The sequence below is a fragment of the Mytilus edulis genome, chromosome 3, assembly GCF_963676685.1.
Source record: "Mytilus edulis chromosome 3, xbMytEdul2.2, whole genome shotgun sequence".
NCBI lineage: Eukaryota > Metazoa > Mollusca > Bivalvia > Mytilida > Mytilidae > Mytilus > Mytilus edulis.
Window position 1 is genome coordinate 91414415 of NC_092346.1, and position 18387 is coordinate 91432801.

The 18387-nt window shown below is 32.0% G+C and overlaps 1 protein-coding gene across 2 annotated transcripts in view; it reads right to left on the reverse strand.

The window, feature by feature from the left end:
* Positions 1-8084, reverse strand: part of LOC139514688 (inactive tyrosine-protein kinase 7-like) — a 91955-nt gene extending 83871 nt beyond the window's left edge. The window contains exons 1-2 of one of the 2 annotated variants that reach the window (XM_071304194.1): positions 8037-8084; positions 2997-3296 (exon numbers count right to left, since the gene is read on the reverse strand). In XM_071304194.1, the coding sequence (XP_071160295.1) occupies positions 2997-3296; positions 8037-8076 (340 nt within the window). In that variant the 5' untranslated portion in view covers positions 8077-8084. Of the gene's footprint in view, positions 1-2996; positions 3297-7507; positions 7692-8036 lie in introns of those variants that run through there. The other variant, XM_071304193.1, reaches the window with a different exon arrangement.
* Between the last annotated feature and the right edge of the window lie 10303 nt (positions 8085-18387).

An 18387-nucleotide genomic window follows, 5' to 3' on the forward strand; every position in this document is an offset into this window, starting at 1 on the left:
CTCATTTTTACATAAAATTATAAAAATATGCATCAGGATCAATCTAATATATGGAAAGATACAAAAGCATTTCTTTTCAATAATTTTGTCACTGCCATTTAATTGTTTTAACTGAATTACATTACTTTTGCATTTTCATCAAAATACAAATGATCCTAACACATTTTAGTTCCACTGTTAGTATCCTGGGACCATTGATTACATACTAGTATACACCATCTCACTACCTCATGTTTACCTTGTAGATTTTACACTGATTGGAAATATATGGATTTAATAGATGCTCAGATAACAATCTGAGGAATTACAAATTAAGTGTAATTTTAGACATTTCATTAAACCACCTTCTTACATAAACAAAATCTGTTTTTGAAATCCACAAAGATATTTCATCAATCAATTTTGGGTGATTAACCTTTTCCACACTGCTGACAGAAGTGAACTGTAACTAATTTAAATTTATTTATGAAACTAACCATCAAAGTTGAAACTTGAAAGAGGGCACCTGCCAAATTTCTTTACTTTACATTAAGTAATGAATTTGGGGTCCATTGTTGAAAAGCAGTGGTTAAATTAGGCACATCCATCAATGTCTGACCTCCAGGCAGTTAAGGTCAAAATGACCATCAAGTTCTATTATCTCTTATCAGTATATTGAAAGACTATTGATGTGTGAAAATGCTATATTTCTTCATTTCTGATAACTTTCCTTCAACATTTAACTGGGAGATTTTTATGTACAATTACTATCTGAAATTTTCATTAATGATGTGATGCACTTTTGCAGTTAACCTCCTACTAAAGCTGTCCAAAATACAGGTCAATTATTAACTGAGGACAGGGGACCCTTTAATATTTACCTGAATTTGTGTATATATATTGAGTTACTTAGTTATTGTCTTTATTTGTTTTTGTTGTTGTTACATTATGTCACAAACTGTAAAGTTTATATGGCAATAAAACTTTGAATTTGAATTTGAATTTGAATTAAACTCCTAAATAATCAATGAAACAGACAATTTCATTTCTGATTTACTGTTTAACTTTAGAAAAATAAAATCAAAGTCAAATTGTATTTCTAAAAACAAATAGCAGCCTATAAAATGCTTTGAGTATTAATTGTATTTGTTTTGATAGTACATAGTATTGAGTAATCCCATGGCCCCTGTAAATTAACAAAGATAAGTGATTATCTACTGTTTATAGTTACACAAAGGAACTGTTACATCAGAGAGAAACAAACACCAAATCTATTTCATTATATTTATCCTACACTTTGTCTGTAAGTGTAAACAATGGAATTGTTTATTTTCATTTGTACATACATTCATATAGCTAGAGGTACTACTTGTTTGTCTACACAAAGAGAAACCTTTGAAACATTTATCTGTAACATGTAAAAACATATGGGATCTACAAGTTACTACAACTATGTATGTATGTGTGACATGCATAGTCATTTATACAGATAAACATTACTGGAGGGGTAAAAACCAATTAATGTTGCTGTATCAGCTAATTTGAAGCTACCAAACAAGTTTCTTTTCCAAATCAGTTCTGGTAACTTTACATTTGATGCTATAAATGTTGGCCTTTTTTAATACAGACTATATCTTAATTAAGTAAAACAAGCATTCAGATCAAATTATTTTTCATGTTGTTGGGTTGTTGCTCGAACTTTCTTCACTTTATACATGAAACCAAGCCTTTTATCTATTCTTATTTACAACCATATTGTAAGCTTCTGTTTCAATCTTCTGTAAAAACTGAAAAAATCTGCACAAGAAGTTTTTAGTTTGTGAACAAGTTAATGTGTGTACTGTATGAAATGGTGCATTCAGGTGTTTATAAAGAAAGTGTAATTCTAGAAAAATTAATATATATATCTGGTACTGACATGAAAATATTTGCCGGCCAAAAATCATAACAATCATGGGAGGGGAGGGTGATCAAAGGAGGGAGTACTCCCTCTACACCCTCCTCGGAGTCTGCCACCCTAGTATTCAAAAGATTTTGCCCTCTCATTAAACCAAAAACTGTCATTTGTGATAGAAGTTTTCAAATTCAAATCATATGTTGTTAAAACTATAGTGTTGAAGATGGAGGATTATGTATTGTTTCCAATTCCAACTTCCTTTCACATAGTTTACAATCCTGACTCAGCCACAACCTACACAAAACATGTCAGACCTAAATTTTCTTTGCTAAGAGACAAATCAAGCCATTATTCTTATAGAAGGTTTTATAATGACAACCAACACAGTTTTGATTACTGGATAATAAAAGAAAATAACATAATCACCAAGAAAGTATCAGAATTCATATATAAACTAAATCATTTATATTACAGAATTCTGAAACAATTGAACTATTAATCCACAAGATCAAACCAATATACTTCCGAGTGCAATTACTGGTATAATCTTCACTGCAGTATAACATATGTTCTTACATGTTCAAATCCTCCATTAAAGTTTCATTCCTATTTACCAACTTTTATGCTTAATCTCAGATTATGAGAGAATTTGTCAATGGTAATTATTGATGAAATATATAAAGTACAAAAGGAGTGTCACATTAAGTTTAGTTCTAGACTTATTAGTCTGAGATTTTAGCAGGAATCAGAACTATCAGATACATTATATGAAATGATGCTATTCATTGTCATAACTATATTCAAACCACTCCTTTCATGAAAATTAAATAATATTACTGTTTAAATTTTGGAATGGGAGGCCAAATAAGCATTCATTATTTTTAAGTCCAATGAAATATCATTTTTTGCAATCAGTCATGTCAGTAACATAATCCTCAACATGAATCTTCCCGAGTTGAGAGGTCAAGGTTAAAGGTTAACTGATTTGATATTATGAGCAAACTAAAACCCCACAATTCCCTCAAAATAGAATTTCAACACCATAAAAAGTTATTTCCAAGGCCCAAAATAACAAAAGGCTAGTTATTTCCCAGCAACTTAACAAATAAATATCACTTACATTGAATATTAAGTGTAGCTTCTCGGCTCTGTAGTGAAAATCCAGAAGTAATGTTTGTAGCGATACACTGAAATGGTCCAGCATCTTCATCTCTGGTAACACGTAAAATACGAAGATAACTGCCTTCCTGAAATCGTCTACTCGTATTAGTGACTGGTTTCCCACTTTGAATCCAGTCAAATATTATGTGTCTACGATTATTAACATCACACAAAAGAACGGTTTCTGTTCCTTCTACCACTGATTTGTCCTTTGGAGTTTGACTAAAGTAAAAAGTGTCTTGTGCATAACAAACTAATCCTGAAATGAGAACAAAATTTGTTTAAAATTAAAATGAAGTAAGAGTTCGTTGAAAGAAGTAAGAGTTCGTTTATAAAATATCAAATTCTGTGAATTATTTCACAGAAAAAAGAATGGGTCCACATGTTAGCTTATTTTTGTGCTCTCGTTATACTTTTAATAATCTGTAGTCTACTTTTTGACATTTGTTAACTAATTATTTGTTAATAAGTATGATAAATGGTCTAAAATCTAGTGACAATTACTACATGCTTATCAAGATTAGTACATGTTATATATCAAACCTGGTTATAGACCAATAGGCTGAGGCTTTAAAGTGCTAATGTCGACCAGACCAGACAGTAAGAATCTGTAGCTGGACACTTTAAAAAACAACTCACTTGACTTGATCTAAGCATCCCAAATTTTCCTTTTATTCCTTAATGCTGAGTGCATGATAGGACAGAGATTCAGTAAATATTAATTTTCAAGTCTATGTTTAAACCATTGATAGGTTGACCTCCTGTACTCGATGGGATCACTCTACCACAAGACCATTGAGACAGTTGTTAATTAGTAACTCTTTCCACCTTGACAATTGAATGAACTTTTGATTCTGTTCAATTTTTTTCAACTTCTATTCCCACTTGAATTGACATGGTTTGAAAGCTGTTGAGCAGACATATTTATTACATGCTAGTTTTTTTGGCTTGCAAGCCTACAATCTATTAATTTAAGCCTCTAAATACATGATTTTGTTACTTATGAATTGGAAATGTGCTTTAAGTGCAACTCGAAATAAAGTAAGTGAAAAGGTGCATTCTATTAGTTATGTTAATAGGATCTTACACAGTACAAAATAAAATCATTAGGGCATTTGTAAAATAAATCAGGATCACCTTCAATAGCAACTTTGGATATCAGAGATAAAAAAAAATAAACGATCTTATATTCTCATAGGCCCTATAATCCTAGGTTGAAGCAACTTGTGCAAAGAAAAAACATTTTATCAAAGAGCTAATAGCCATTAGGATGAGAGTGAAAAAATATGCAACAAATCAATTTCTCATTACTTAGATAACATATCAGTATATAAATATCAAAAGAAAATTGAACATAAATTGTTAAGTATTATTCGAAAGTTTGTCCATCATGTTAATAGCATATAAAAAGGCCACTGGGTAATCAAAAGTACCAATTAAAAGTGACTGACAACCATTTGTTTTGTAAAGAAAAACATCTCTTTGTTGAAGCCACTTGAAGGTATCTAAGGAAGTGATAGTACTTGTACACTTACCAAAGTATACAAAGTAACAATCTTGGGTTTGAGAAAGATACATGCTTACAAAATACACATAAAAATGCTGGGACCAAAGGTTTATCTAAATTTTGAAAAAGTAATTATACTCATCTCTTACAAATTTTGGACAACAGAAACACCACATGAAATCTAACAATCATTCCATTAAGATACTTTACAAATGCATTCAAAATTAAAGGAAAGATAAGTTACAAATTAAACCAGAAACCAAAAAGTTGAATGGGACTTTATTTTATTTTGCCAGAAAATTTCGAATCTTCTAAACTGTCTTCAGATATCTATGAATCATTACAATCCTAATGAAACAGCAAAATTAAGTTTTCATTGATGTAATTTCAAAAAAGATTTTTTTATTTTAAACAAATGAGGCACTGTGAAGCCAACATTTTCAACACAGCAAACTGACTTAGTTCTTTCAATGGTAGTTGATATAGTAGTAGTTTCATCTAAAAAGATGAGGAAAAATTTAAAGATTATATACATGTACATGCTGCAAAGTTTATAACTTTTGGATTTTGTTTGTTTTTTAAAAGGGATTGGGTCGCTTTTAAATTTCATTATTTAGGTAAAGCATAAAATGATTTAAAGTGTTTACACAACCACAACAAACTCAGTCACAACTTATAATCAGTAAAATCAAATTAATACTCTGGAGACCAATATGATTATCCATTTTTATCTCCAGATATATCAGTTTGTTGTGTGTGCTATCAGGGTTCACAAAGTTGCTGGATTTATACCCCTACAGTGTGTGACACTCTTGTTTACAAAGTTTATCTTCTTGTTTGAATTCTACCCTATAATAACTTGCCCTGTCAGCAAGCCCTGTTTGAATTCTACCCTATAATAACTTGCCCTGTCAGCAAGCCCTGCTTGATATCCCTGTTATTATCACTTTAGAGTACTATTTGTCTATCCTAGTCATACTTGACAGTTACACTGTTGGTTTTATTACTTTCTCAGTGTATCTAACAATGTTCTGACATTCTGATCTATAAGATACAATAATTACATCAACTCTTATTATGTACAACACTACCGCCCATTCTTTTCTTCTTTCATTCTTATGTGCAACAGTATAGCTACTGACCATTCTTTCTTTCTTTCTTTTTTATCTCATATTACTCCTTACTTCACTTTTTTCATTTTTAAGAGGAGGAGGAGGTGATAGTATGAGAATATAAAGCACTACTAAAACAGTTCTATAGCCATTTGCGACACACTATTTCTGTACTCGAAATATTTTTTCTGAACAGGAAAAATGATGGTAAATCAATTTCATTTAATCAAATCAAAGAAAGAATACAATTAGTTTTAATACTTTATTATTGTATGTGTGTGGACCAACCAATATTTGTTTAAACACTGAATAAAGCAGGTGATGTATTTCACAAAGAAATTTATTTCTGTCCCATTTTTCATTCTTGACAAAATATTTCCAGATGCAAGTCTGGAATGAGTCACATTGCAGCTTTATTTCTTTAAATAAAGATTAAGTCTCAATGGATAAGTCTAAATACCACACATTTTTGATAAAGGCATATGTCAACAATTGACTTGGGTTACCAGGCTAAGCTATGTAGTATTATGTCTTGTAATACTAAAATTAAGTGTTTTACTGTAATAAATCGAACATTTTTTTAATTTTTTTGTGTAGAACTCTAAAATAACTTTTATGATCTCAGATAAACTAATATTTTTTCACAAATATTTCTGGAAAATCTACAAAATTGAAAGAAAGAAATACTATTAACAATATTTCCTAACTGTAATAATCAGAATACCAGAAAATATTTTTAAATGTACATGTTTATCTGGTAAATTCAGCACATATTTTTCTTGACATGGTTTAAATATACACACAGTTAACTGGTTATAATATACCTCATAGTATAAGCTCACTGAACATATTTTTAAAACATACAAATGTTCTTCATATGTTATTCTTATTTTTTTTTAAATCTTTGCAAAGCTATTAAGAAAACCAATAAAATATTGTTCTTCAGGATCTTTTAAAACAACTTGCATCTGCGTTCAATCAAAGATTATCTAAAAACGAATGGTATATCTATCCATAAATCATTCAATAATTTCTTAAAAATGTAATAGACACTGTTAATTAATTTAGGTCTTTTTCACAGTACAGGTTTTATGCAAATACCATGTTTAATCAAAGTTATCTTAATTTGTAAATATGCAAATAACATGTGTTGAATAATGCTTTATGATATCAAGGAATTGTATATTTAAATATAAATTTCTGGAGATATAAATACATTTTCAGGCCTTAGTAGCTCATTTAATTTTATTAGAATAACAGTAAAGCTGATAAAAAGCAATTATTCTTGAAATGAATAAATTACATAGGACATAATACATATCTAATATAATAGTCCCAGATCAACAACATTAATATTCCATACAGTGTTGCCAGTGAAGTTTATTTTCTTTTTGTTTCTTGGTGAAATAAGTGTAAAAACGAATGTTATAATGTGTTAAATGTGAATTTAGGAAGTGTAAAAATCTTAGTTTGACATTTAATAACATGACATTAATAACTCCAAAATAAGACCTTAGGCAAGTGGCATAGCTGTGAAGGGTAATTATTGTGATTATCTATTTTGTTATAAATTAGGGATATTTCACACCCCTTTCAAGGCGATAATCTAAATGCTATTAATTTTGGGGACTAATAGAAAACACCCTGCTGAGAATAAGTCCTGGCACCTCTTGTAATTACAACATGTGCATGGGAATCTTTAAAACTCACAAATAAAATAAAGTTATTTCATAGTTAATTTTGATATTATCATAGTTAAACTACATGATTTGATAAATTTACCTGAATATTTATAACTATTAAATTATTCAATGAATAAAGGGTTTGTATTCAAAAGCTTTTTAGACTTACCAATAAAACACAAAGTTATAAAACATATCCTTAAGATGAATTTGTAATCCATAGTTAACAAAAAAGTCACGTTTATGAGATACACATCGCACAATTTTATGTGCTATTTTAACATTAGCACAAACTTTAAATAACTGTCAAAATATTTGTTATCTTAGCCTCTGATCGACCGACTCACTCCACAAATTTCAGCAGCTGCGCATTCGCGAAATATAATCCAGAAGTTGGGCGGTGATTATGTAGCTTTTCGCTCAGAGTGACATACGTTATTCGATATATACATTCCAGTGGATGAGTATATATGTGATAAAATATAAACCGGAGAATTAATAATAGGTTTACACACGTTCGTATTAAATGTGTATTATTACATCAAACCGACACAAAGACATTTATAACTGGATATTTTGTTTGTAGTCAATATTCTTCTAAATCATTGTCTTTAAGTCCACAAAAGTTTCAGAAATATGTTTGCATTTTGCCTTTTCCCTTAATAATCTATTATTTATAGGATTAAAAGCCTGAATACCCGGTTGTTTTTTTAACAGCTGAAGAGTAACGCTTGCCATGTGCTTTTGTTTACAGTATTTTTTAATTCCTTCGACCAATCAAAAAGATGTCTTCTTCTAACCACGCCTACTGGATTCAATCAAAGTACAACAATACTGTTCACTCATACATGTAAGACTGATGTATTTTAGCAAACACCAAGAAAGGGTCCGCATGGGGTTTACAGAATTAGTGATGTAAAACAGAACAAGGATTTTTATGCACAATAAATTACTATTCAAATTTTTGTTCAGAACTGAAAAAATCTTTAAAGTAACAGAAAATTTAAGACTGAAATCCTTTTCATGATGAGAATTTTACAGCCTGGATACACGGTATTTTTAACTTGAAGATAACTTGTGAAACATCTTCTTAAAGTATCCAGTATAGCAATTAAGGACCCCATCCAGATCCTACATGAAAAATAGCTTAGTTGATGGGTTTTTTTTTTTTTTGGCAAAAAACTTGAGTGGTAAAAAAAAGTTTGGCTACAGGAGATGCTTCCCGTGACTGACGTCAGGATCGTAGTTGAACATGTATCTGAAAAGATACAAAAGGCTGCAAAGATACACGTTTTCAACAAAACTTAATATTGACGAAAATAGTATCAGTACAGTAATGTCTTCCAAGTTTAGACAAACTCAGGACACCATGACGATCTGCAATCCGCGAGCCATTTATTAAGAACAAATACACACTAACAAATCACTAAACAGTTTTAAGTAAATACAATAACAGTTCCTTATATGTACATCCGATATGAACATGATCATGTTAAAGTCCAAACTATTCAGTGATTTTTGTTTTTTAATTTTACCAGAGACATATAATACATGTCTCTGATTTTACCACTCTGGGTCTCAAGCCAAACAACATCAATATTATTAGCAATCTCATGCCGAATATGATGCCCATCATGGAGTTATTGATTTCTTTATTCTTTCATTTTTTATGGCATTGTTCTTTATCTTTGAAAATTACGTTTCTGTGAAACTCTCATGGAGTTGTCTGTCGTCTATCGTCGCTGTGAGCAGTTCTGGAAACTTCTGAAAGAAATTGGGCCCGGAACTTCACAATAATCCTCAATGTTGCATCAATGTTATCTATATACACCATTAAATTTCAGTCACAATAAAAATTAATTGAATATTCAGAGCAAGAAATGAAAAAAAAATCTAAACCCTGTACCCAGGCGACCATGCATGATTCAAAGTGACAAGACATGACACAAAAGGGGATTGTTTGTTTATAAAAAGTACATAGATATTCTAAAAACTAAAAGATTACAACATTACCGCCAATAGATATAAGAAGATGTGGTATGAGTGCCAATGAAACAACTCAGTCTCCATCCAAGTCACAATGTAGAAATTAAGAGTAAACAGTTATAGATCTAAGTACAACCTTCAACACGGAGCATTGACTCGTATCGAATTTAACAGCTTGCTTTACAGGGCCCCAACCTGACTAGTGTAAAACAGTTCAAACTGGAAAATCAACGGTCTAATCTATATAAAAAAACGAGAAACAATTATGAACCACACTAACAAACAACAACCACTGAACAGCAGGTTCATGACTTAGAACAGGCACAAAGGTTGCATGAATACGGATCCAAATCAGTCGAACTATTGACTTGACAGTCAATAATACTCGAATCAGCATATTTTTTATTCTAACGAAATTGAATAAAATTGACTGCTAAATGCGAACTATAATTGTTTCTATAATTGGCTTTTAATGATTGACACAATCAGAAATCGTGTTCAGATTGTCTCATTCTTATAGCCTGCTTAATCCCCATTAGAGTCACCTAAAACTAGACTTTAACATATAAACTATGCAGAAGTTTCACCACGGGCTTGGTCATAAAATCTCTATGTCATTAACTTACAATAAATTGTTTTCCCTAAGACTGGTATAATCACAAACTTATACATCGTTGAAGCCGCTGATGCCGCCGAAAACAGCACGCACGAGTCTTGTTTTTTTTTATTTTGCGTAGAGGCGAAAAAAATCCTAATGGAATATAAATACAATCTCCGTAATATGCCGGTATCAGCTGTATGGGAAATGTATACTTCATACAACTCCATTAAAGGTATGAAATATACTGCACCAGATGCGCATTTCGACAATAAATACCTCTTCAGTGCAGACCCATTGTTTTGGGAATGGGAACATGTAAAATAGAACGTTTTCATTGGATAAATGGTGGTATTGAAGTCATACATGAGAACCAGTTTGTTTTAAATCGGCAATCACTGTCAAATTTTCAAATGTAAGAAAACATATGATGCAAACCAAACTGTATAATATATATGTGGTTTCAACTTTATAAGTGGTTTCAACTTCAGTTGCAATGGGACAGATGTGAAAAGCATAGTCATTACGCTTTGAGTTATTCAGTAAAAGGAGAGACGTTGAGTAAAGGTTAATGGATATTGCAAAAGCAGTTTTGTCTCAGACGAAGTTTTGTCTCAGACGAATCAAAAATATTTATAAAGCCAAACAAGTACAAAGTTGAAGAGCATTGAGGATCCAAAATTCCAAAAAGCTAGTTGTGCCAAATATGGCTAAGGTAATCTATGCCTGGGATAAGAAAAGCCCTTAGTTTTTCGTCAAATTCAATGTTTTGTAAACAGGAAATTTATAAAAATGACCACGTTATTGATATTCATGTCAACACCGAAATGTTTACTACACTGTGCAATGAACCGTGCAATTGAGGTCATGGTCAAATAAAACCTGCGGGACTGACATATAGATCATAATATATTTCCATACACCAAATAAAATTGACATTTGGCATATAATATTAGATAAAAAGACCAAAACTTAAAAACTTAACTTTGACCACTGAACCATGAAAATGAGGTCAAGGTCAGATGACATCTGCCCGCTAGACATGTACATCTTACAATCATTCCATACAACAAATAAAGTAGACCTATTGCATAAAGTATGAGAAAAACAGACTAAAACACAAAAACTTAACTATAACCACTGAACCATGAAAATGAGGTCAAGGTCAGATGACACCTGCCAGTTGGACATGTACACCTTCCAGTCCTTCCATACACCAAGTATACTAGCCCTATTGCTTATAGTATCTGAGATATGGACTTGACCACCAAAACTTAACCTTGTTCACTGATCCATGAAATGAGGTCGAGGTCAAGTGAAAACTGTCTGACGGGCATGAGGACCTTGCAAGGTACGCACATACCAAATAAAGTTATCCTATTACTTATAATAAGAGAGAATTCAACATTACAAAAATTCTGAACTTTTTTTTCAAGTGGTCACTGAACCATGAAAATGAGGTCAAAAACATTGGACATGTGACTGACGGAAACTTCGTAACATGAAGCATCTATATACAAAGTATGAAGCATCCAGGTCTTTCACTTTCTAAAATATAAACCGCCGCCGGATCACTATCCCTATGTCGAGATTTCTGCAACAAAAGTTGCAGGCTCGACAAAAATCGTTTATCTTCTTATAACTGGCAAGACCTACGTTGGTTCTTTTTTGTTTATGCAATACAGTGGACTTCATCTACAAATTTCATGTAATGTGGTTCACACTCAAACGTTTTTGATTTAGGGATCGTCTGTGTGGCATTTAAGGGGACAGTAATATTTGTCATTTTTGTACGAACTACCATGTGAAGCAAAATTTGGATAGTTGACAATATGTGGCAACATTTGCCATAGCTATTTCACAATGTATCAACATTTGGATTTTTGTAAATGTGTGGCAACATGTGGATATATTTGACAATGTGTATCAATATTTGGATACTTGAATTTTTTTTGACAATATTTGAATATTTGACAATGTGTGGCAACAATGGATATTTGACAATGTGTGGCAACTTTTTAATATTTGAGAATATGTGGCAACATTGGGATATTTGACAATGTGTGGCGACATTTGAATACTTGACAATGTGTAGTAAAATTAGGATATTTGACAATGTGCGGCAACATGAAGCTATTTGAAAATGTGTGGCAACATAATGATATTTGACAATGTGTAGTACATGTGGATAGTTGACAAAATGTGGCAACATTTGGATATTTGACAATGTGTGGCAACATTTTGATATTTGTCATTATGTTGCAACATATGGATACCGATAGTTGACAAAATGTGACAACATTTGGAGAAATGACTTTGGTATCATGACAATATCTGGCAAAATCTCGATTTTGACAATGTGTGGCGACATGAGGATAGTTAACAATGTGTGGCAATATTTGGATATTGACAAAGTGTAGCAACATTTGTATATTTGAAAATGTGTGGCAACATTTGAATATTGACAATGTGTAGCAAAATTCGTATATTTGAAAGTATGTGGCAACATGTTGATATTTGACAATGTGTAGCAACAAGTGGATACTTGACAATGTGTAGCAACAAGTGGATACTTGACAATGTGAGTCAACATGTGGATACTTGACAATGTGTAGCAACAGTTGGGTACTTGAAAATGTGTGGCAACTTTTGGATATTTGACAATTTTTGGCAACTGTTGAATATTTGACAATGTGTGGTAACAGTTGGATACTTGACAATGTGTGGCATCATTTGAAAATCTTATAATGTGTTGCACCATTTGGATAGTTGATAACGTGTGGCAACAGGTGGATAGTTGACAAAGTGTGGCAACATTTGGATATTTGATAATTTAGCAACATTTGGATAATGTAGAGCACTTTGGATATTTGAAAATGTTTGAAAACATACGGATAGTTGACAATGTGTAGCAACATTTGAAATAGTTCATAATGTGTGTCAACATTTGGATTTGACAATGTGTGGCAATATTTAGATACTTGACAATGTTTAGCAGCATTTGGATACCTGTTTACATTTGACAATTTGTGGTAAAATGTGGTATATGACATGTGTGACAACAATTGAATAGTTGACAATGTGTGTCAAAGTTTGGATACGTGACAATGTGTGGCAACAGTTGGGTGCTTGACATTGTGTGGAAACATGGTGATATTTGACAATGTGTGGCAACATTTGGATATTTGATAATGTATGACAACATTTGGATAGTTGACAATGTGTGGCAACATTTGGATATTTGATAATGTATAACAACATTTGGATAGTTGACAATATGTTGCAATATTTGGATACTTGACAATATATGGTACAGTTGGGTGCTTGACAACGTGTGGAAACATTGTGCTATTTGACAATGTGTGGAAACATGGTGATATTTGACAATGTGTGGGAACATGGTGATATTTGACAATGTGTGGGAACATGGTGATATTTGACAATATGTGGAAACATGGTGATATTTGACAATGTGTGGAAACATGGTGATATTTGACATTGTGTGGAAACATGGTGATATTTGACATTGTGTAGAAACATGATGATATATATTTGACAATGTGTGGAAACATAATGATATTTGACAACGTGTTGTAACATTTGGATATTTGACAATGTGCGGTTATATTTGGATATTTGACAATGTGTGGCAACAGTTTGATACTTGACAATGTGTGGCATCATTTGAATATTTAACAATGTGTGACAACTTTTGGATGTATGACAATGTGTGACATCATTTGGATATTTGACAATGTGTGGCAGTATTTGGATACTTGACAATGTGTGGCTACAGTTGGGTTCTTGACAATGTGTGGCTACAGTTGGGTTCTTGACAATGTGTGGCTACAGTTGGTTTCTTGACAATGTGTGGCTACAGGTTGGTTCTTGACAATGTGTTGAAACATGGTGATATTTGACAATGTGTGGAAACATGGTGATATTTGACAATGTGTGGAAACATGGTAGATATTTGACATTGTGTGGAAACATGGTGATATTTGACAACATGTGAAAACATGGTGATATTTGACAACGTGTCGTAACGTTTGGATATTTCACAATGTGTTACAACATTTGGATATATTACAATGTGTAGCAGTATTTGGATATTTGAAAATGTGTGGCTACAGTTGGGTTCTTGACAATGTGTTGAACATGGTGATATTTGATAATGTGTGGAAACATGGTGATAATTGACAATATGTGGAAACATGATGATATTTGACATTGTGTGAAAACATGGTGATATTTGATAATATGTGAAGACATGGTAGATATTTGACAATGAGTGGAAACATTGTGATATTTGACAATGAGTGGAAACATGGTGATATTTGACAATGTGTGGAAACATGGTGATATTTGACAATATGTGAAAACATGGTAGATATTTGACAATGAGTGGAAACATGGTGATATTTGACAATGTGTGGAAACATGGTAGATATTTGACATTGTGTGGAAACATGGTGATATTTGACAATATGTGAAAACATGGTGATATTTGACAACGTGTTGTAACGTTTGGATATTTCACAATGTGTGGTTACATTTTGATATTTCACAATGTGTTACATCATTTGGATATATTACAATGTGTAGAAACAGTTGATGCATGACAATGTTAAGTATCAGTAAGATACTTGAAAATGTGTAGCAACATTTGGATAGTTGACAATGTGTGGCAATATTTGAATAGTTGACAAAGTGTGGCAACTTGTGGATAGTTGACAAAGTGTAGCAACATTTGGTTATTCGATAACGTAGCAACGTTTTGATAATGTAGCAACATTTGAATATTGAAAATATTTGAAAATGTATGACAACATATTGATAGTTGACAATGTTTAGCAACATCTTATTAGTACAAAATGTGTGGCAACATTTAGATTCTTGACAATGTGTGGCAATGGATATTTGACAATGTGTGGCAGCTGTTGGATACTTGACAATGTGTTGCAACAGCTGGATATTTGACAATGTGTGGCAACAGTTGAGTGCTTGCCAATGTGTGGAAACATGGTGATATTTGACCATTTGTTGAAACATGGTGATATTTGACAATGTGTGGAAACATGGTGATATTCGACAATGTGTGGAAACATGGTGATATTCGACAATGTGTGGAAACATGGTGATATTTGACAATGTGTGGAAACATGGTGATATTTGACATTGTGTGGAAACATGGTGATATTTGACCATTTGTTGAAACATGGTGATATTTGACCATGTGTGGAAACATGGTGATATTCGACAATGTGTGGAAACATGGTGATATTCGACAATGTGTGGAAACATGGTGATATTTGACAATGTGTGGAAACATGGTGATATTTGACATTGTGTGGAAACATGGTGATATTTGACCATTTGTGGAAACATGGTGATATTTGACAATGTGTGGAAACATGGTGATATTCGACAATGTGTGGAAACATGGTGATATTCGACAATGTGTGGAAACATGGTGATATTCGACAATGTGTGGAAACATGGTGATATTTGACAATGTGTGGAAACATGGTGATATTTGACATTGTGTGGAAACATGGTGATATTTGACCGTTTGTTGAAACATGGTGATATTTGACAATGTGTGGAAACATGGTGATATTCGACAATGTGTGGAAACATGGTGATATTCGACAATGTGTGGAAACATGGTGATATTTGACAATGTGTGAAAACGGCAACATTTAGATATTTGATAATGTGAACTTTAATAGCAAGGTTTAGGTATAATACCATGATAGATGTTTTGCATTAGTTTTCATCATTTGGTCTGATACAACCACAGAAATTATTATATTTGTTTGGGAAAAATATTGTTGTCTCCTGTCATTGGAATTAGAGTAGATTTCATAAACAGTTTGTTTTTAATCCTGTTCAAGAAAAAAATGATAGTGAAACTTGTTTCAACTACAATTTTACAATTCAGATTTTTCTTATGCCTTTTACATATATTTTTGTATCTCATTACAGTCATATTGTCTGGTACAAACAATGTTCCGCCGCCATAAGCAAAACAAACAGTTCTATAGTGGAATTATCAGAAATATTGCCATACCAGTTTAATCTTGCAACTAAGAGCTTAATCTGTGTCGTTATGAATCAACTAAGCCAGTACACACTTGATATACTTTCAGACAGTAACTTCCAACTGTACCTTATATATAGAAAATAAGTTTGAAATTAGTTTAATTACAGGATATTCTGTACTAGCAACTGTCCTCATTTAATGACACTAGATGTCTACATGGATCTTAAATCTGATTTAAAGCTGTAGAAAACTATAAAGTTGGACTGATTAAGCCCAACTTTCTACGACTTCACTTCATTATATAGCAAAACCCACGATAAAGTATTGGTAAAAACGTTTAAGTGAGCTATTAACTCTGACATCAGTTTTATCCATCGGAAGTGCCAAAGAGAGGAACTACTTTCTTTCCGCCAAATGCTTGCCACCGAAATTATTTAATATAAAAGGCCAATAAAAATTGTTATCAACGTGACAAATGACTGAATGGTATCCGTTGTAAACAAACATAAAGCAAAGGTTACATAAAATAATTACGAGGCTTTATATAAAACGTAAAATACAAAAACCAAGAGGTCCAACGTGTAAGGTATATAAAACGCATGGGGTCGATGGTATAATATACTTGCGCTCGAGTATTTCTCAAAACTAATTTTATAATGGTGTTCAACACTACACTTGACGATCAGTTTCTAATAATGAATTTTATTTGTACCAAGACCAAATTCTAATTTGTATAAGAAATATTTTTCTTATTCTAAAATCCAAGTATGGAATGATTTACAATTTTCGATAACAAAAAATGATGTGTAGCAGAAATATTAATACTCCTACTTTTCTGTGAACTATTAAGTAAGCCCTCTTTAAAATCTAATGGTATCATTTAATATTTGGATAAAATATGAAAAGTTTCATTAATTGAAATACTTATTTATGCATATATTTGTTTAATTGTCTACATGGAAATAAGTTACCGTCTGTATAAAATATCATTCAGTACACGTCCAACAGATTTTAACCTGTAAAGTCGTCATAAACAGTGTGGTCGTGTTATAAGACCACAAAATCAAAAGACACACGGACAGACGGACTTAAAAACGAACGAAAAAACAATTAACATATTCTCCCGATTTTGTTTTGAGAAGCATAACAAGACAAGACATATAAATACGAGAGAGCACATGTAGCAAAAGTTTATTGTTTATCCTTTTTTTTTTTGTGTAAATACGTTGTGTCTTATTTGCTATCTTAAAGGTTTTGTTTTTTTTAAGAATTTAGTTTTTAATGCAGGTCTTTTATTTGTTTGTTAACTTCATTTAATGGAGACCTAGACCTGTCAACTGTTTATCTTTAGATGTATTTTTGTTGTATCGATAGGTTGCTTTCTGATTGAAGTATAACCCACCTATTCCTTTATTGATATTTGATCATTAGCCAGCATATTTGTTCATAAGAAAGAAAGAGCTCCATACACAGTTCACTCTCCAGCATGCCGCTTTATACTTATTTATCTACTTGTTTTTTCAAGTTCTACTGAAATATAGAGACCATGCAGTAAGGCATTTCGGTGCATTGAAATGTAAGGTTTCTGATTCCTTCGACTCAAGAATTATGAAAATAAAATAAAAACAAAAAATAGACAGTTTAAAGACTGGAAATAAAATAAACGGTCGTACATTAACTTAGCTAAATGTTTAAAGAGACAATGGCTTGTTTTCGACTGTTTCAGAAAAGTACACGACCCAGCGAATATAAAGTTAAGCTGTTGAATGAATAGAAGAATATAAAAATCGTCATTTAGTTATCTAATGCTGCATGTTAGTTCTGTTTCGTACGTTACCGGGCCTAAAAATCTTTGGTTTGCAATATCTCCTTTTTACAGCTGTTTGGATTCAAAGCCGACCTTACGACCTCTTGTCATTTAGTAACCCTTACAATACCAACTTCGTGCCATTTACATTAAAACTAGCTGAAATCATCTTATAATGTAAATACAACTGACACCGGGAAACCTGACCGCTATAGAGAAATTCAAACCAATCTCCCAATAAACCGAATTGAACACGTTCATCAAATTCCGTAAATCAATTTAAAAGATGGTTAAATTAAGAAATAACGGCTATATCATATCACATTAACAGGTAGTTGTGTACTTTAAATGATTATGTTATTGATACCTAAAACAAAAATCAGGTTTTTTTTTCATATGAGACTAAATTTTAATTAAAACAACGATGCTGTCACAATCGATTTCTTAAAAAAGACAAAGTAGAAATAAACTGTCACAGCAAGGATCACATAAAAAATCCAGAATATCCATAGTCTCAAACTCGGGTACTTATTTCAACGACTGATGTCATTTAAACTAACTTTATTTTAGATAGTGACTTCAGTGCTAAACGGAAGTGTGGCACAATTCATT